Source organism: Ovis aries, chromosome X (assembly GCF_016772045.2).
Source record: "Ovis aries strain OAR_USU_Benz2616 breed Rambouillet chromosome X, ARS-UI_Ramb_v3.0, whole genome shotgun sequence".
Lineage (NCBI taxonomy): Eukaryota > Metazoa > Chordata > Mammalia > Artiodactyla > Bovidae > Ovis > Ovis aries.
The window spans coordinates 76,841,352-76,862,295 of NC_056080.1; the positions used below are offsets into that span (position 1 = coordinate 76,841,352).

General features: G+C 34.4%; 1 protein-coding gene across 2 annotated transcripts in view; it reads right to left on the bottom strand.

The window, feature by feature from the left end:
- Positions 1 to 3,568: 3,568 nt before the first annotated feature.
- The window catches only part of POF1B (POF1B actin binding protein), a 99,472-nt gene continuing 82,096 nt past the window's right edge, over positions 3,569 to 20,944 (bottom strand). For both annotated transcript variants that reach the window (XM_004022231.5, XM_060407529.1), the window contains 8 exons: positions 20,190 to 20,282; positions 19,237 to 19,350; positions 18,225 to 18,377; positions 17,547 to 17,666; positions 16,007 to 16,135; positions 15,117 to 15,199; positions 6,991 to 7,105; positions 3,569 to 5,564 (listed from right to left, as the gene is read on the bottom strand). In XM_004022231.5, coding sequence (XP_004022280.2) covers positions 5,559 to 5,564; positions 6,991 to 7,105; positions 15,117 to 15,199; positions 16,007 to 16,135; positions 17,547 to 17,666; positions 18,225 to 18,377; positions 19,237 to 19,350; positions 20,190 to 20,282 — 813 coding nt within the window. In that variant the 3' untranslated portion in view covers positions 3,569 to 5,558. The remainder of the gene's footprint in view (positions 5,565 to 6,990; positions 7,106 to 15,116; positions 15,200 to 16,006; positions 16,136 to 17,546; positions 17,667 to 18,224; positions 18,378 to 19,236; positions 19,351 to 20,189; positions 20,283 to 20,944) is intronic.

A 20,944-nucleotide genomic window follows, 5' to 3' on the forward strand; every position in this document is an offset into this window, starting at 1 on the left:
ACTTGAGACTTAGTATTATAGAGAAAACTAAAAATTCTTGGCCTGCTTAAGTAACAAGATCCTGAAAAATGAATCTAATTATGTTTCCCGTAGGCCAACATACATTCATTAAATCAAGGCTTTGGGAAAGATTCTGCAAATGAACTTAGTAGTCAGTGTTCAGTAGAATTCATGTACCTAGATATATAGCACTGTTGCTTAAGACTCTTTGTCAGTTGGGTTAATTATTCTTTAATGATCACTAAGAGAAAAAGCCATTACATGTTAGACCAATGCTTTAAGCTTTAATGTCTATGGAGTTTGTCTAGGGATAGTGTTAAAATACATATTCTAATTCTATAGGTGTGGACTGGGGTCTACTATTCTGCATTTCTATCAAGTTGCCAATGTGTTAACCACCGTAGAAATAGTGAGGTGTTAGGCAAAGCCCCCAGTGTAATTCTGGTACACTTCGGCAGCTTTGCTTAAACAACTACGAGTGAGTATAATGAGGAAATCCATACTGAGGACTTGGCATTTGAGCTGAGACTTGAGTGCCAAGAAAAAACCCGTCATGAAGATCTTGTGCAAGAGCATTCAAGGCAGAGAAATATACGTGCAAATACAGACAACCTGAGATGGTACAAGCTTTGGCTGCATCATGGTGAAAGGAACTGATAATTGATGAGACCTGTGGGAATTTGAAATAAGAAGTCATTGGAGGGTTTTAAGGAAAGGAATGATGTGATTTACATTTTGAAGATCATTTTGGAGGCTGTGTGAAGAATGTATTGTAGAGGAGCCAAGGGAAGCAGGGAGCCATGTGAAGAGGTTATTCTACTCATTCATGGCTACAATGGGGCTGAAGAAAAGCAAATAGATTCTCTTATTAATTGGATCTAGAAAACCTCAGCCAAGATAATACAGATAAGAATTCAGCCCATGTTACAAACAAAAGATTGCTCTTAAAAATGCAGATTTTACCTGGACAGGCTTATTTTATATGACCCCCCCCCCCAAAATGTAAGTCAAAGTACCTTCACAAGAAGGAGGAATCATTTTGCAATTACTAAAAGAATAGGCACTTTTCTAGAACAGTTCAGGGTCATTACATGGAAATGGATTTGTCTGATTGTCACTTCCAAGTGGCCTATACCGTGATAGCAAAATATTAAGAATTATTCAGGTAGAGCTCTCAAATTCAATTCATGTCTCATACAGGAAAACCACCAGTTTGAACCTTGACCTTCCCTTAAAGATATCTATGACATAACTTATATTGCAGAAAACTTTTGACCATATACAATATAATGAACCCCTATATAGCCATTACCCAACTTTAGCAATCATTACTTACATGGTCAATTTTGATTCATTTTTTACTTTTCCTTACTCCTGCTTTAACCCACCTATACCTCATTGGTTTATTTTTATTCCCTATTGTCTTACTGGCTTATTTTGAAGTAAGTCCCAGGCATAGTTTTAAGAATTTTTGAAGGAAGATATCACACAGTTTTTAAATACACTTCCAGAAAAAGAAGACATCTCACATGAAGGCAGGGGAACTAAACAATTTTCTTGGTCAGTACTTTCTAGTTTCCTTTATTGTGAGAATTGGTTAGAACTGGAATTCTATCAAATAAAACTTTTAGGACTCAAGATTTCATTTAGAGAAAATGCAGAACTAGATTAGAACCCTAGAATATCACAAGGTAATTCCACCCTGTCTTACCAAAAGAATTAGCTTGTAAATTTGATACTGGTAAACAAAGTTCTCTTAGAACCTTGGAACCTCTTAGATAGGAACTGCCTATTGTTATTGGCAATCTAGAGGCCCTATAGAAGAACTTCTAGATTTTGTAGGGTCAAGGCTCTAACACTAGGTATCAAAAATGTTTTCACCTGACTTGTTCCAGTTGCTAGGCCTCTCATTTTTTTTTTTTAATTTTACTTTACAATACTGTATTGGTTTTGCTATACATCAACATGAATCCACCACGGGTGTACATGAGTTCCCAATCCTGAACCCCCCTCCCACATCCCTCCCCATACCATCTCTGGGTCATCCCAGTGCACCAGCCCCAAGCATCCTGTATCCTTCATCGAACCTAGACTGGCAATTCGTTTCTTACATGATACTATACATGTTTCAATGCCATTTTCCCAAATCATCCCACCCTCTCCCTCTCCCACAGAGTCCAAAAGTCTGTTCTATACATCTGTGTCTCTTTTGCTCTCTCACATACAGGGTTATCGTTACCATCTTTCTAAATTCCATATATATATATGTTAGTATACTATAATGGTGTTTTTCTTTCTGGCCTACTTCACTCTGTATAATAGGCTGCAGTTCTCCATAGCTAGGCCTCTCTCTTTGAGCATCACCCAAGTAACTATTCCAAAGGGAAACCCCCATTTTAAAATTTGGACCAATTGGCAGTATTAGAACTATTTAACCCAGAATGTAACTCGCAGCCACCCAGTCTAGATCCCAGCCTACCCATCATAACATAGCTGGCACATCAGACCCCTTTAGGAAACTACTTTAAAAAGCTTATATAATGTCCCATTTTAAGAAATTGGTCTGATTTATTATATTTGGCACACTTGGGGAAGGAGTATTCAATACTGATTGTGTTAGCAAACCAGCTATTAAAGTAATATGTCATAAAGTCTATCCCTTGACATAAAGAATGTCTGGAACATAAACTTTAATAATAAAAAAATGGGAAGGAAGCCAAACATAAAGACCCTGGACTTAATATTTCATATACAAGAGACTGATCCAAGACTACCAAGACTGCCTGGCTATCATGTAATTATGTCATATTACTATTCCAGTGTTCCTCTGTAGGCTCAAAAGTGTCTTGTTTTGTCACTAAAGATTAATGGTTTTATAAGACAGATGTGGTTTATTCTGGTATTTATTTTTAAAATTTATTTATCCTAAGATGGATAGAAAGTACTTTTGCATTTCTTTACTGGACGAAAAAGTACTATGGACATCCAATAAATTTAGTAATGGTGTCTGGTGGGGGAGAGAGACCTTGCAGGGAAGTCTTTTCACAGCTTATTTACTTTCATGGGTACTATGGCTGCACGATGTTATCTTTGTGGATTATAATAATGAGAAAGAAATGAGAATGGCTTTTTGTTAAAGTGATCTAAATTGAGTGGTAGCATGTAATTTTTTTAGCTTTATTTTGTTCCTTTTGTACTGTTTCTGTAGACAGTATTACAGTTAAAGCACAATTACAAAAATGGGAAGAATGTTTTATGGCATCTAGTTATGAACTTAACTGAATTATGAAATTTAGAGGACTAGGTTTGTAAGTGAAGAAATTCTCATTTTAAGCAGAAACATGCATCAATGAGAGGTCCAACTATGTTAAAGTGTTGCCTCTAGTAATCCACATCAGAGTTTTCTATTGTGGTGCTTATTAGCCTAACATAAACATTCATGTGAATAATAACTTTCTGACCAAAATGTGCAGCTAAGCTAAACATCCATACTGCATGTTTCCTTCTAGGACTTCCACAAAAACCATATAGATACATATTTTATTTATACACAAATTAACTTTGCATGTCATTGCACAATCTCCCATTTTATTCAACATGTAAAGTAAAATATGCTGGAACAAAAATTAGATAAACAGGCATTCCTCACCTGACAATATCTGCAGTTTTCAAAGATAAGCTGTGTGAAACTTAGGAAAACAATCACATGTTTCTATTGAACTTGATCAAAAATTAGAAAAGAAATACATACATATAACTTTGTTAAGTGTAATAATCTCCTTGTTATAACTCCCATTCTCTCGCTATGCATGGATCAAATGAACCCAAATTTGGGGCACTGTTATTTTATATGAGTATTTTAGGAAAATCACATTTATTCTAATTTTAAAGCAGTAACACTTTTCTATCAGGCTACTAAAAACTTCCACTTACATAATGTATAATGGGGAGATAACAAGGCATTATTTTGTTACAGTTATGTATATGAGTAGTTAGCAGAGGAGAAATCTCCATTGTTCCTATACTAAGGGAAAAAAAGTAAGGACTATATAGCTCATTCTGTTACAAAACACTAATAAGATTAGAATTGTACCAACCCACATTACAGACCTTAACATTTTAGTCAGAGTATTAAGAAAATAAGGCTTTTTGCTTCATATCAAGGCTAATTTGGATATTTATATAAATATTAAAAACATTTTTCTTTTCACTTGTGGTTTGATTCAGTATGCTGCTAAGTCACTTCAGTCATGTCCGACTCTGTGTGACCCCATAGACGGTAGCCCACCAGGCTCCCCCGTCCCTGGGATTCCCCAGGCAAGAATACTGGAGTCGGTTGCCATTTCCTTCTCCTTCTTGATTCAGTATAGTGCCTCATATGTTCCTATCTTAACAGTTTCTTAGTATAATGGATAATTATTAGAATATAATTATAAAGAATGACAGAATTATATATAGATATTTGCAAAGACATTTCAGTGCAAAAACTCATTCACATATAAATCCAAATTTATTTGTTACCTGAATCTATACTTTGTCAAATATAAACATTTTAATTTTTGCTAATTCTTAACTTTAACCAAAGGGGTTGAAATTTTAAAAGTTCATTCATATCTACTAATATATTTAGAAAATACTTTAGTTCACTTTATATGATCATTAGATCCCAGTTAATCAACCAACTTCAAAGTACATTAAATATTTTATGATAAGATCCCTTTCTCCCAAGTAGAATACAGATATCAAGTGTTTCAGTTTTATACAGTATTTCAATGTTGTTTTGCCTACCACTATTTTTTTAAAAAAGACCACCTTCCTTCCACTCTCTACTGCAATATAGTGTTATTTGTTTTTAAGAAAGTGGGTGTGATCATTTGGGGATGATATGTTTCAGAAGACAGATTTGCCAAGCCACTGACAAGAACTTAGACCCATAATACCATAATGTACAATCTAGTAGATTTAGGTATTTTTAAAAATATTATCCCATTTCCCTAATAAATGAAATTAACCATCACCTTTGATTTAGTTTTATCTCAAAGAAGTATAAATATAACTCCTTTGTACATGTAATAAATTATCTACTTTTATCACAAGGTTTAATATGAAAATAGCAAATATATTCTGTATATACCATGCATTAAACTGTTTTTTTAAATTCAATAATATTGCTTTTTGTTGTTGTCATTAAAAAAAGTATTTACTCCTGCAGCTAAACTGCATTCTAATGTCATAGGAAAACTTCTAGTGAGATAACTTGTAAAATCTCTACCCCAACAAAATTAACTCTGTCTAGGAAGCACCCTATTGAAAAAGAGTGGATTAAGTCCTACAGTTTGTAATTGAGTTTTTAAAATTAGTATGTTGCTATACTGAATACAAAAATGTGATAGAAAGGATTCAAGCCTTATAAATGACTGGAGAAACTCATCTGTATAACTAATTAATTCCATTAGACTTGCAGGTTTGTAGCATAGTTTAAAATAATGATTGGCTTTTGTTATGAAAAAAAAGTACTAATAAAGACACAAAAAAATTCCTTTGAGCTGGAGATTCATTCATGGCTAGAAAAGAAAAAAAAATATTTTAGAACTGGCTTATAATTAAGTTAAGACATTATATGAACAAAGTTATAAAAACTGTGTACATTGATATGAATAATACCAAAGGAAATGCATGGCACTGTTTGGCACTTTTTTATGTGTATAGTCAATGACACAATGGTTTATCTGACTTTAGTCAAGGTATAGTTTTCAAAAGACTTTAAGCACAGGGGAGGAAGATTTAAGTAGATTTACTCCTTGGTGTCATATTTAGAGGTTAAATATATCCAAAAGTCTCCGTTGATAAATACACATCTATCATCTGTGAACTTAGATATATTTTGAACTTGCTAGTAGTATCTAGTACCTTCAGATATCAAATTTGATGTTCATTGCCATATACTATTAATGAAGGGAAAAGTAACTACTATTATTCTGTAGACCCTTTATTTGGCAGGTCCTCACATCCCAGGGACAGAGGAGCCTGGTGGGCTGCCGTCTATGGGGTCACACAGAGTCGGACACGACTGACGCAACTTAGCAGCAGGAGCAACAGCAAATTTATGCCACCTCTGGGGAATAATAGTAATAAGTAATTCTCAATAATTAATGACCTAAGAAATTCAATATATTAAAATATATTTCAAAGTTCAAATTATTTTTATTTTAGGGTTACTGAATGTTGGTTGCTTCCACTGATGATAGATAATCATATATACATGATTAATGATTTGACCATAGTTAGAGAAGGGCTTCAGAGCTAACAGCTTTCTGAATTTTTTTTTAGTTTATTCAAATATTTGAGCTTGTTCAACCAAAAGATAATTGTTCAAAGTGAGTTAACAGATGTTTAATTTTATTAATTATATCTGCAGTAATTTATTAATTATGCACCTGCAGTCTACATTTAAAATTTTCCTTGAAAGGTTCTACAGAAAAGTTGATTGATACATACTTATCTGTTGCTCATCATGATATACTTAGGCATTTTAAGACTTTTATTGAAATATAATAAACTTAGAAGTAGTACACACATAGGTGTACAACTAAATGAATTTTCCTAAACTCAGCACATATATACAACCATCAGATCAAGAAAGAGCATATTATTAGTACCCCAGTAGTCCTCCTTATGTTTCCTTCCAATCGGGTGCCAACCCTCAAAGAAAACCAACCACTTCCTGACTTTAAAAACCATAGATTAGTCTTACCTGCTTTCAGTACTTAAGATTTTAACATAAGAAAAAGGCAGTCATTATCATGGTGTTAAAAATCAGATTCTATATAGTTTTACAATGTCCTACAATGTGCAGGGCAGTCCCCCACATCAAATTATCCAGTCCCAAATATTAATAGTGCTGAGGCTGAGAAACTGCTAACAAAACGTAATGGCCTTAGGATTTTTTTCTCCCTAATTATATACTCTAGAAATGTCCCATGAACTTACACAAGTCCATTTGTCTTCTGTTTTCTCAATCACAATAGTTTGTGTATCACTACCTGGTGGTATATATTCATAGTCATCATACAAGAGGCCTAGGATTGGATACTGTGTCCTGTACCTATATAGAAAAACAAAAGTTAGTTTACAGGCTGGACAAGAAAATAATTTCATTGCTTTTTAGTCACTCCTACTTTGACTTTCCTTATTTAATTTGGCTCTGAATGACTTTTAACTTTTTCTAAAAACAAAGTCTCCTCTTAGATTTATTACTATTATTTTCAAGAGAATAAGAGGGAAGTATTTCTGCTTCTGGCAATGATGGACCACTGGCAGCATAAGACAGTGATCCCAAAGGGAAACAAATGACATGAGCCCTACAAGTGCCTACCACACTGCCTGGAGTGAGAATTTGTAGAACAGAATACCAGACAGGAGAGAGCTATATAGTTGGAGAGACATGAAGGGATCTGTAGAGAATTCCCTTACAAGTCTTTGGTGAGTACTGATCAGTATAGGCGTGTGAAAAAGCTGCTGAGGCTGGGGTAAGAACCACTGAAAAGGAACAGTCTTAAAATTCCTGGAATTCACTTGGTGGAGGGAACTCTAGTCTGTGTTCCACTAACCAGAGTGAGAAGATTTCCTAATACTAGAGTGAAGTTAAGTCGCTCAGTCGTGTCCGACTCTTTGTGACCCGTGGACTGTAGCTCACCAAGCTCCTCCATCCATGGTACTCTCCAGGCAAGAATACTGGAGTGGGTTGCCATTTCCTTCTGCATAATACTAGAGGGCATCAGGGAAATACTACAAAACACTACTACTGCCTTAGTAGTGGGATGACCTGGTCCTAGACTGCAAGTTGTTCTAAGTGTTTAAAAACAAAACTTGAAATTATTACACTTTCCAAATAGCCTAACCTCATCTCAGAACAAACCTCCTAAATTCTTAGTGTCATAAAAAATATCCAGAACTCAAGTATGTAAAATCAAAATATATGACATTCAATAAGAAATTAGTAGGCATGGAATGAAGCAGGAATATGAGTAATGAAGAAGAAAAAAGTGAATTAGTAGAAACAAACCAAGAAATGACACATAAGCAAGGTTTCATCTACTAGAAATATAAAGAAATGTATAAAGTATATAATAAGTTGGAGGAAAGCATGAATACAGTGAGAAAGATTGAGAATATGATGATTTACATCAGATTTATAAAGATGAAATTAATGTTGTGTGGGATTAACAACAGATTAGGCACTGCAGAAAAAAAATACTACTAAATTTGAAGACATCAGGACAAATTATCCAAAATCAAACACAAGAGGAAAAAAAGACTGAAAAAGCTATACAGAGTATGAGTTAGCCATGTAAAATATCAGGTGCCCTCATATATGCATAATTGAAGGATTACAAGATATAGGATTATATATTCTAGATTATAGGTTTAGCAGGAGACAAAAAAATAATTGAAGAAATAACGATCTAATTCTTTCCAAATTTGATAGAAACTAAACACAGAGATCCAAGAAGCTCAATGAAGAACAAGAAAATTAAAGATGAAGAAAAACACACAGAGGCACATCATTATCAAATTGCTGAAAACCAGTGATAAAGTATCTCATAAACAGAAAAAAAGCATTACTCAGAGAAATAATCATAAAATTAACATCAAACTTCATAATAGACATAATGAAAGTCAGAAGACAGTGGAATGAGAGCTTTAAAGTACTGGAAGAAAAAAATTTCTCCAGTTAGTATTCTACACACAGCAAAAATAACTTTGGATAATAAAGGCAAAATTACAACTGTTTTCAGACATAAAAAGCCAAGAAAAGTCTTCACCAGCAGAGCAGTATAGTGAGAAATAGTTCTAATGAGGTGGATGAAACTGGAACCTATTATACAGAGTGAAATAAGCCAGAAAGAAAAACACCAATACAGTATACTAACGCATATATATGGAATTTAGAAAGATGATAATGATAACCCTGTATGCGAGAGAGCAAAAGAGACACAGATGTATAGGACAGTCTTTTGGACTCTGTGGGAGAGGGAGAGGGTGGGATGATTTGGGAGAATGGCATTGAAACATGTATAATATCATATATGAAATGAGTCGCCAGCCCAGGTTTGATGCATGATACCCGATGCTTGGGGCTGGTGCACTGCAACGACTCAGAGGGATGGTACAGGGAGGGAGGAGAGAGGGGGATTCAGGATGGGGAACACGTGTATACTTGTGGCAGATACATGTTGATGTAAAGTAATTAACTTCCAATTAAAATAAATAAATTTATTAAAGAAATTAAATAAAGGAAGCATGGAAAATGATTATCAGGTGGTAATTTTGGATCTAAGCAAAAGAATGAACAGCACTAGAAATGATAAATATGTGAGTAAATTTAAAACATTGTTTTTCTTGTTTTAATATTTTAAAAATAATTTTACTATTTAGAGCAATATAATACTGTATTTGAAGGTTTATAATATATGTAAAAGTAAATATAGATAATAGAAATAGCAGAAAGATCATGGGAAAATGGAAATATACTACCATAACATTTCTATGCTACATGTGATGAGATGCATTATTTGAGGACAAACTGTGATAATATAAAAAAGAATAGTTTAAAACTTAGAGCAATCATAAAAAAAAGAAATATACTTAATAAACCAATAAAACAGATAAAATACAATAATGAAAATAACTTCAAGAATATTACTAAAATTGATATAGTTCTAATCAGATTGGTTAGCAAAGAAAGAAAGAGCACACAATTTAAAGATATCAAGCAAGATATCACCTCATACCTGTCTTAGAATGGCTATTATCAAAAAGACAAGAAATAGCAGATGTTGGCAAGTGTGTGGAATAAAGGGAAACTTTTGCACTGTTGGTGGGAATGCAAACTGGTACAGCTACTATAGAAAACAGTATTGAGGTTCCTCAAAAAAATTAAAAATAGAACTATCAAATGATCTAGCAATTTAACTTCTGGGTATTTAGCAGAAGGAAGTGAAAACACTAAAAGATATCTGCACTCTAATGTTCATTATGACATTATTTACCAATAGTCAAGACACGAAATCAGTGTAAGTGTCCATCAATGTTGGAATGGATAAATAAAATATTATGTATTATATATTCAATACACATACATACACACACACTGGAATATCATTCAGCCAAAAAATAAAGGAAATCCTACCATTTACAACAGAATGGATTGACCCTGAGGGCATTATGCAAAATGAAACAAGGCAGACAGAGACAGACAGATACCATATTATCTCACTTGATAAAATATATATATATGTGTACATATATGTATATATATATATATATATAGATAAAGAGAACATATTGCTGGTTGCCCGAGGTGGAAGTAGGGGGTGAGCAAAATGGGTGAAAGTGGTCAAAAGGTACAAACTTCCAGTTACAAAATAAGTACATTGGGATGCAATGACCAGTATGGTAACTATAGTTAATACTGTATTGTATATTTGAAAGTAGCTAAAAGATTAGATCTTTAAAAGTTCTTATCACAAAAATTTGTAACTATGGATGGTACTGGGTATTAACTAGACTTATTGTGGTGATCACTTAGAAATATACATATAGTGAACCACTGTTATATACCCAAAAGTAAAATAATGTTATATGTTAATTATATCACAATTTTTAAAAATTTAAAGAAAAATCTTTTGTCTTGAAAACATAAGAAGGAGTATGATGACAAAAGAACAGTCACAGAAGACCTCAGACATCCCCCCAAAAGACTTAAAAAAAACCCTCTGCATACTTGGGTAGAACTAAAAGAAAAGGAAAAAGAAGAATTCAGAATGAGGCCTGCACCCTTGGGAGGGAGCTGTGAAGGAAGAAAGTTTCCCACACCTTTAGAAGTCTCCTCACCAGTGGAGAGATCATACTGGACAGAGGGAGACTATTGGAGCCTAAGAGGGAGAGAGCAGCAACAGGTTTGTGGAAGGCAAAATAGAGAGTAAACCTGCACAGAGGGTTGGCACTGCCAATCTATGTTCCCCAACCTGAGACACTCTTCTGTCAGTGAGAGTGGGGCTCGGGTGCTGAAGTTCAGATTCCAGAGCTCAATCTCAGGGAGAGGACCAGGGTTAGGTGTGGAAACTACACCTAACTAGGTCTAGGTGTACTAGGAAGAGCCCTGAGCCCACCAGAGAAAGAAGGCACCATTATTGGGAGGCACATGAGGAGAGGGGTGGGACCACCATAAAAGCTTCTTTCCCTGTGAGTGCTCCCAGGCACAGGACACCGCCTAGAGGAGGCCTGGGGACTGGCATCAGTCACCATCACCATCTTGGGCTCCAAAGGCAGACACTGGCCACCTCTTCCAGACCTGCAGGCAGATGCTGGAACTACTCTGCTGTCCCAGGAGAGCACGGATACCTCTTGCTACTAGGAAATCCACCAGTGAGTTCCAGGAGCTGTTCCATTGTCCTGGGAGCATATAGGTAAATTTGCTCCTCCAGAAAATCCATCAGTGGGAGTCAGGACCTGCCCATGCTGTCCTAGGAGGACACGGATAGCTCCCCCTACTAGGAAATCTGCCCAAAGGGGCTGAAACTAGGGGATATGTGACTAAGGAAGAAGTGGTGAAATCTCTCTTAGCAGCTGTGTAAACTTTAGTTACACCTCCACTGATGGCTTCCTAAATTCAGTGCATGTGAAACATCTGAAAGGACAAGTGTTCTTGTAACTGGGAGGGGTCTAACTTTAGCAGCTGTGGGCTTTGTGGGCACATACATGTGAAGGTTGGGGCAAACCAAAATATGAGCTGCCTGTGTAGTTCCCATGGTGAGTCCAGGTGCATAGCTGATGCAGTCCTAGGACCTGACTTTAGTGGATCTGAGCCAATGGCCTGATGAAAACAATGCCTGGGAGTCACCAAGGCCAATTGCTGGCATGCCCACAGTTAAGGTGGGACCAAGAACACCAACAACAATATTGTACTTTGTAAGCTCATTAACAGGCAAAAGGGGACACAACAGAGCACATTGACAGGTGAACACCTGTAGAGGAGGAATACTCAGTGGCTTCTCTCCCAGTGGGAGTGCTTCAATCCTACCTATCTTATACCACAGACCAGAAACACAGCTAAGAAACAGATCTGGGGGTCTCTACTCTGACAACTAGGGAACAGACCCCACCCCTGACAGGGCAGTGACAACCAAATAGCAATATCTAGGGCATGCAACATGTAGGGCAAGCTCTGATCACCCTATCAAGGGGATAATGGAACAAGCCTCTGGACCAGCCTCACCCACAAGAAGGCAAGCACCAGAGCAAGAGGAACCATGATCATGCAGACTTTGGGAAGGAGACCATAAACATAGTAAGTGACAAAATGAGATGACAAAGAAATATGTTACAGATGAAGAAGCAAGATAAACTTCTACAAAAACAACTAAATGAAGAGGAGACAAGTAATTTATCTAAAATAGAATTTGGAGTAATAATGATAGTAAAGATGTCCCAAGATCTCGGAAAAAGAATTGGGGCAGAGATCAAGAAGATGCAAAAAATGTTTACCAAAGACCTAGAAGAACTAAAGAACAAATAAACATAGATGAACAAGACAAGAACTGAAATAAATACAGTAGAAGGAAAAAATAGCAGAGTAACTGAGGCATAAAAACAGTTAAGTGACCTGGAAGAGAGAATGGTGAAAATCTCTGCCACAATGCAAAGAAAAAAGAATGAAAAGAAATTAGGACAGTCTCAGAGACTTTTGGGACAACATTAAATGCACTGACATTTGAATTAAAAGGATCCTGGAAGAAAAAGAGAAAGGGCCTGAGAAAATATTTGAAGAGAAGAGATTATAGTTGAAAACTTCCCTAACATGGGAAAGGACATAGTCACCCAAGCCCAGGAAGTGCAGAGTCACATATGGGATAAACCCAAGGAAGAACACACCAAGACACATATTAATCAAACAAACACAAATTAAATACAAAGAAAAAATATTCAAATAAACAAGGTGAAAGTAACAAATGACGTATAAGGGAATCCCCATAAGGTTATCAGCAGATTTTTCAGCAGAAACTCTGCAGGCCAGAAGGGAGTGGCAGGATATATTTGTAATGAAAGGGGGAAAAATCCTACAACCAAGAATACTCTACCCAGAAAGGCTCTGATTCAGACTCAACAGAGAAATCAAAAGCTTCACAGACAGACAAAAGCTAAAAGAATTCAGCACCACCAAACCAGCTTTGCAATAAATGCTAAAGGAAACTTTCTAGGCAAAAAACACAAGAGACAAGAACAAAGGAGGAAAGGAAGGAGGAAAAGACCTACAAAACAAACCCAAAACAATTTATAAAATGTCAGTAGGAACATAAAAGTTGATTTTGAATCAGTTCTGATGAGATGGATGAAACTGGAGCCAATTATACAGAGTGAAGTAAGCCAGAAAGAAAAACACCAATACAGTATACTAACACATATATATGGAATTTAGGAAGATGGCAATGACGACCCTGTATGCAAGATAGGAAAAAAGACACAGATGTGTATAACGGACTTTTGGACTCAGAGGGAGAGGGAGAGGGTGGGATGATTTGGGAGAATGGGAATTCTAACATGCATACTATCATGTAAGAATTGAATCGCCAGTCCATGTCTGACGTAGGGTGCAGCATGCTTGGGGCTGGTGCATGGGGATGACCCAGAGAGATGTTGTGGGGAGGGAGGTGGGAGGGGGGGTCATGTTTGGGAACGCATGTAAGAATTAAAGATTTTAAAATTTAAAAAATTAAAAAAAATAATTAAAAGCAAAAAAAATAAAAAAAATAAAAGCAGAGACATTACTTTGCCAACAACAACAACAACAAAAAAGTTGATAATTACCATAAATGTAAATGGATTAAATGCTCCAACCAAAAGACATAGACTGACTGAATGGATACAAAAACAAGACCCATATATATACTGTCTACAAGAGACTCACCTCATACCTAGGGACACATACAGACTGAAAGTGAGGGAGCAGAAAAAGATGATCCATGCAAATGGAAATCAAAAGAAAGCTGGAGTAGCAACATTCATATCAGACAAAACAGACTTTAAAATAAAGACTGTTACAAGAGACAAGGAAGGACACTACAAAATGATCCAGGGATCAATCCAAGAAGACATAACAATTGTATATATTTATGCACCCAATATAGGAGCAACTCAATATATAAGGCAAATGCTAATGGCTATAAAATGGTGCAGCTACTTTGGAAAAATTTAGGAGTTCTCCAAAAAATTAAACAGAGTTACTATGAGCTAAGCAATTCTACTCCTAGGTATATACTTAAAAGAAATGAACATATATTTATACACAAATTTGAACACAGATATTTGCAATAGCATTGTTCAAAACTGAAAACAGCCCAAATTTCCATCAATTGATGAATGGATAAATAAAATGTTATATATATCCATAAAATGGAATACTATTTAGTAACAAAAATCAATGAAGTACTGACACATGCTAAACCACAGATGAATCTTGAAAACATGCCAAGTGAAAGATTTCGGTTTCCAAAGATTACATTTTGCATTATTCCATTTATATGAAATATCCAAACTTGATTGTTGCTGAATGTATTCATAAAGAGTCACTTTCTATTTGATTTTGCTAAATTGCTGCGATGTAAATTATGGTCATATTAATTACACAAGAGATGCTGCCTAAGAATGATGATGCAGGAAAGAACAGAGCCAAAATATAAAGACAGATTTCTGAAGACATATTTTGATCACACAAATCCACTTGGACAACAAGCAATCCCAGTTAAGTGGATTAACCAATTCCCAGTTTAAGCTGCCTTTCTGGCATGTGCAACTGAAAGAGTCCTGACTAATATGGTTGGTTAAACAACGAATTATTTGCTTTTTGCTTTCACTGTATTTAATGTATTATAAATACAGTGAAAGTGTGCTGTTGAATTTTATCATCTTTTTTTGAACATTCATTCCTCAGTAGAATTACTGGCCAGCAGAAAACACCAAATTCTGTCTAAGGGTGTATATATCAAGTAAACATGCTATAACTTGGATTATATCATAACCAAAATTATATCCAAATTTCATTAAAAATACATTACTTTCTAGTTGTAATAGTTGTCCTTCCACCACTGGAGGGTTGGTTATGAGATGAATATATTTCTTGTCTCAACTTTGAGAGTTCCTTACAAATAAAAAACAATATAACCATTTGAAAACAGTACAAACATGAGGTAAAAGGTATTTCTGATCATTTAACAAGGTTCTAAGAATAATTTTTCCCTTCCTTTTTAGCCTTGAGGTAAGAATATTCTAATCCTACTTGTTGAATTCCATATAGTCTTGCTTCATGATACCTAATTAAGTTACATTATAAGTCTCTGCAAGAATCCACTAACTGGTATATTTCTATACTTAAGGGATAACATGAGATAGAATGGGCATGATTCTCAAGGTGAATATGTGAAAATTTCTGTTGCAAAAGATTAAAAAGTATAACTATAGCAGAAAAGTATTGAAACTGCAATATGGGAACAGATATTGTTTCCTAAAATATAATCTATTACTGAACATTACTACAAGTACCATTTGTTCAATAACAGCAATATGATATTAGCCACCATTTTGGATACTTTCTTCCTTCAGTACCTATTTTATAACAGAACTTGGGCTATATACTATAGTCATAGAAAGGAATATAACACAGTCCCTTACTGAAGCAACTCAGTCTTATTGGAAGTTTCATTGCTAATGAGGTAGAAAATCAACATTTTAAAAAATATTAAAAGCATAACATTTTTTGCTTCAATTCTATCTTTCCTTTGAATTATTTCTCCTGAAATACAGCCTTCTACTTTTTCATAGTCATTCACATTCTTTTTTATGAATAAACTAAGTCTTGGAAATATGTCTTTTCTTAGTTTGTGGGAAGTATTTATCCCACATGGTTGAGTTGTATGGTTCCTCTCCACCTTGACCCGTTCTCTGTTACCTCTGACTGACGCTTTATAAGGGAATCCTTCTCTTCCAGCAAACTTGTCAGTTCATGAATCTTGAATTGGAAATCACTGCAGCTTCCTTCTCTTCTTGAAACATCTTTTTGGTACTGATTTAATTGAGTCTAAGGATTTAAAAAGAACTTAGAACAATTATAATTCTCATTTAACAAAATGGATAACTGAGTTCCAAAGAAGTTAAGTGAAAGAAAGTCATAAAGCTAGTTATGAAATGAGTAAAATACCAATAGTTATAAACATTTGGAGATTTATGAATGTTGAAGATGAATTGAAATACCAATTAGGAATTTCTCACTTTTTAAAGCTGACTTTACTATTTAGGCTTAGGCATTATGTAAGTAAAAATCCTAGGCAACAGAATTAAAATGAAGCTAAGAAAACAGGTACTTTATATTCCTTCAAATACTAATTAAGGAAAACTCAGTAACTAATATTATATCATGATTTGCACTTAACAACATATTCCTCCTGCCTGCATAACTTCTCTCAGTCCTCACAGCAGCCCTCTGAGATAAGTGTTATTATAAACCTTATTTACAAAACAGATAAATGAGATCCAGAGATGTTAAATTATACAAAGGAGCAACAGCTAGTAAGCAACACAGCTGCAACTCCATGACAGGTCTTCTGACTCCAAATCCTGTTCATTTCCTTCTTTACTGTATTATGTATGCAGAGATGACTGTTATGTTAAAGTGTTATTAGTAACATTCTGATGTAAAAGAAACCAGTGGAGGAAATCTGCAAGAAAAGTCGATTTCCTTTTGAACAAATTCTATTTTGTTTCATTTTGATTTTTTTACTTAATTTATTTTTTTAATATAAATTTATTTATTTTAATTGGAAGTTAATTACTTTACAATATTGTATTGATTTTTGGTAAAGACTATACATTATATTTGGAAAAAAAAACTCTGTGGTCAGTTTTTATATTAAAATATTTGAGTTATATAACTACAATTAGGTATCAGTAATTTAAGGGTTAGTCAATTTTACCTAGAATGACAAAATAAGGCAATGTACAATTATTCTCACAAATACCACCTTGATTTTGATGCCAATTACAGGTACATAATTCAACAGTTTTATCCTTGTACTTCACAAAGCTGTTGCTATGTATCACCCCTCAAAGTCAAAGAAAGATTTTTATGAATTCAAATGTGGCTTCACTGGACAATCTTGAAAGTTGTTCTTGCCTGCATAGAGCAAGCTTCAGGTAGGATCATAAAGTGTTCCCTCTCCTCCATCACCAAATAAATAAATTGAAATTAAAAAACCAACAACCCCAACTTAATGTCTTCTTTTTTCTTTCCTAGAAAAGATGAAGCTAAATTACAAAACAATTTAACAATATTCTTTACACAATGATATGTATTTCGCAAAAAATTCTACAACATAGTCCTATCACTCTACCCTCAGTTGATTTTTCTTTGTAGCTTTAAACTTGAAAATAACATTATCTTATTAGAAAATCTGTGCTGACCTGTACATTTATGCAGTGTAGGATCTACATACCCTTAGTTTGCAGATCTCTCTGTCTTTCTCCATTCTTAAGTTTTTTACCATCTCCATGTAATGGTTGCCAATCTCATCCATTTTAGCCTGCAGCATCGGGCCTGTGCAAGTCTCAGAAACCTACACAAGGCAAAATAATTTTCTGTAATTAGACTGTTATGAAGGAAATGCATATTATATTATAAAACATTAATAGATAAAAAACACATAATTAAACAAAACATTGAAATAATCAGAAGGATTTTTTTTTGTAAGTTCATTATACAGCTGAAATGGCATGGCAGTGAGTTAAGACATAACTTCATGTAAAATCATGAGAAAGCAGTCTATGTATTTTCTCGCATTGAATTGGATACACACAAACACACACACACACACACACACACACACACACGGGCTTCGCAGGTGGCACTAGTAGTAAAGAACCCGCCTGCCAGTGCAGGCTAAAAGACACAGGTTCAATCCCTGGATCAGGAGGCTCCCCTGGAGGAGGGCATGGCAATCCACTCAAGTATTCTTGCCTGGAGAATCCCATGGACAGAGGAGCCTGGGGACTATGGTCTATAGAATCGCAGAGAGTCAGACACGACTGTAGCAACTTAGCACAGCACATAGATGTATATATAACCAATGGTATAATTAAGGCAATAGCACATGCTTAAAACAAAATTTGAATACCTGCATTCTAAGATTTTTATTCTCTTGCTCTAAATTACGCTTACAGTATTCCAATTCTTTTAGTCTATATTCCATGTCTGATAGCGTATGCTGAAGAGAGAGATTGTTTTCTTCCAATGCTTGGCATTTTGAGGTTGAGTCTTGACATCCTTGCTGTAAAGAATACATAATAAATAAGACAAATGGATTTTACTTTTTAGGAGAGAGTGCTTTTAGTTGATTAATTCAATGAAACAAAGCAAATATTTTTCCATGCCAGTTTGCTTATATATTTATCCTTAAATGGTAAGTTAAGTCAGCTATGAAATTTATTACTCTCACTTACCTTCTTGAGTGAGAAGGAATCGAGATTAGATGAATTTTCAGTGTACCAATTTAGCAAACTCTTGCTACTCCTTGGCAATATGATTACCTATATTCCAGTAGGCACCAAAACAACCTTATGCCTGATTATGTAACAACTAGAAACTCAACCCAAATTTGGGATTGTCACAGGAGCCAATTTTAGGAATGGATCAGCCTCAGAGATTTATTATGATTTCCAAAGAATCATCTCTGCTCAGATATCTGTAGAAAACTTTTAGAGTTCATTCATTCAATTACTCATTGCACAAATGTGTTAAGATCTACAAAAACCTTTTTAGCAACACACTAGACCAAATGAGTGAGTGAACTTAGATATTCAATATTTATACAATTTTTGTCACTTAACAACATAGAAAATTGTGAATTATTTATACTTCATACCTAAAATACTTAAGATATATATATACATATATATATATATATATATATATATATATATATATACACATACATACATACACCCATATATTTTTCTGAGAGGGCTTCAGTAACTGGAAATACCCAAGGCCTCTCAATTCTCAATAATATGAACAAATTATTTCATCATATTTTAATTGTCTGGATTGTATCTCATAACTCCAATGTGCTAACTGTGCATATGAAAAACTATCAATCTAAATTATTATCAATGAAAATGTCAATTTACCTGCTGTTGGCGATTATCAGCTCTCACTGATGCCAAGAGATCTTCATACTCTTTTATTTGATTTTCTTTGAATGTCAAGTCTTTCTCAAGCCTTATCTTATCATTTTCCAGTGACTAGAACCAAAATTATTTGTTATGACTGAGAATTACAGAAACTTGTCAACAGTTACACAAGAAAAAGGTCTGTTTTCATTTAAGTGTTTAAATAAGTGCTTATTTCATTTGCAGTTGTTTAATAAAACAGAATTCTAAAAGTTAATCAAAATATGGGATACAAAATGATTGAAACTTTAAAATCTGCATTGATAGACATTTTGATGAACTGATGAATCCTAAGTGCAATGAAGCAGAACCTTCTGAATTATTTAACATTTTTTCTTACATCCACAAAGACTCCTTGTTAATCCCAGTAGGTTTTGAATTTTCAAATTAAGAGTCTGAATGTATTCATCAGAACCCAGAAACAAAAAACCCACTCCAAAGTCCTCAAGGAGTAATTTACTGTATGGAAAGTCTTCTGAATGTATCTAGCTGATGTCATGAAGAACACCAATTAAAATAGAAATCAGAAAATGTTAGTTCTTAAAGATAGAAATTTTCAAACATTCAAAAAAATGCAAAGTATGCTTTATTATTACAGAAAAGGGGAAGTTCCCAATCATTGAGTCAGACTATTCTAATTTTACAAACTACCCCCTGGCTTTAAGCATTAAATCACCTTAGTGGTAAACTAAATAATAAATGTGCACCCAAGTTTCTTTCATTTTCACACTGGACAGCTCTTTACTTCTCTCCTCCAACCCCAATTAACTGTTATAAGAAAATAACTATATCTGGGTGAGCAAAATATTATTGTATTAAATTTTTAAAAGGCAGACTGAATGCCTTGATTTATATGTTGGGAAGCTAAGAACTAGAAAATCTTTGGAAAGAAAAATCAAAGTAAATGTTACTGTCAAGTCATTCTGAAGATGTCCAAGCTCTTCCCGTATGTTGCTGAATGTGGACAGCACTAGTCGAAGAGATTTATCAGACATATCCCTCATCTGGGGGAAGAAAACAATTGATGATTTATTTTTACTAGCATTTAAAACAAGCAATGTAAGTAATAGTAACCTAATTTTTCTGCTCTACAAGCAAACTTATTTACAACTTCATTTTTAATATGGCAATATTAGAATAGTGATGCAGGGCATTTGGTCAATAACGTGCATAAGTAATCCAAGGAATATTCCTGAAGAGATCATAGCTATGTTATTTGAAAAGGGTCTCTTTTTACCCATGATGAAGTATCACCTTTTTCATGATAGAAATATATCAGCATATTCTCAAATTTACTTTTTTTCTCTAAAGATTAGAAAAGATGAGACAGTCAATCTTCAAATAATAAATTGCATCTCCCTAAGTGTGCTGCCAAATGCATTGATTTTGGCTGAGTTGAGAACAATATAATACAAATTAAGTTTAAGCTTGAAGTATAAAAATATTTCAAATTTTAAAGAGGAAGAACAATCCTTTCACTAGGTTAAACTCAGTTCTTCAAAGAAAAATGATTTTAAAACAAGCAACTTCTGTTTCTGAATAGATGGAGCAGAAATACTTTTCTCTATTCTTCTTGCTAAATATAACTGAAAGCCCTGGAATTTATGCATAAAACATACATAAAAAGACTCTGAAAGGCGAAAAAAAAAAAAAGAATGAACTCTGG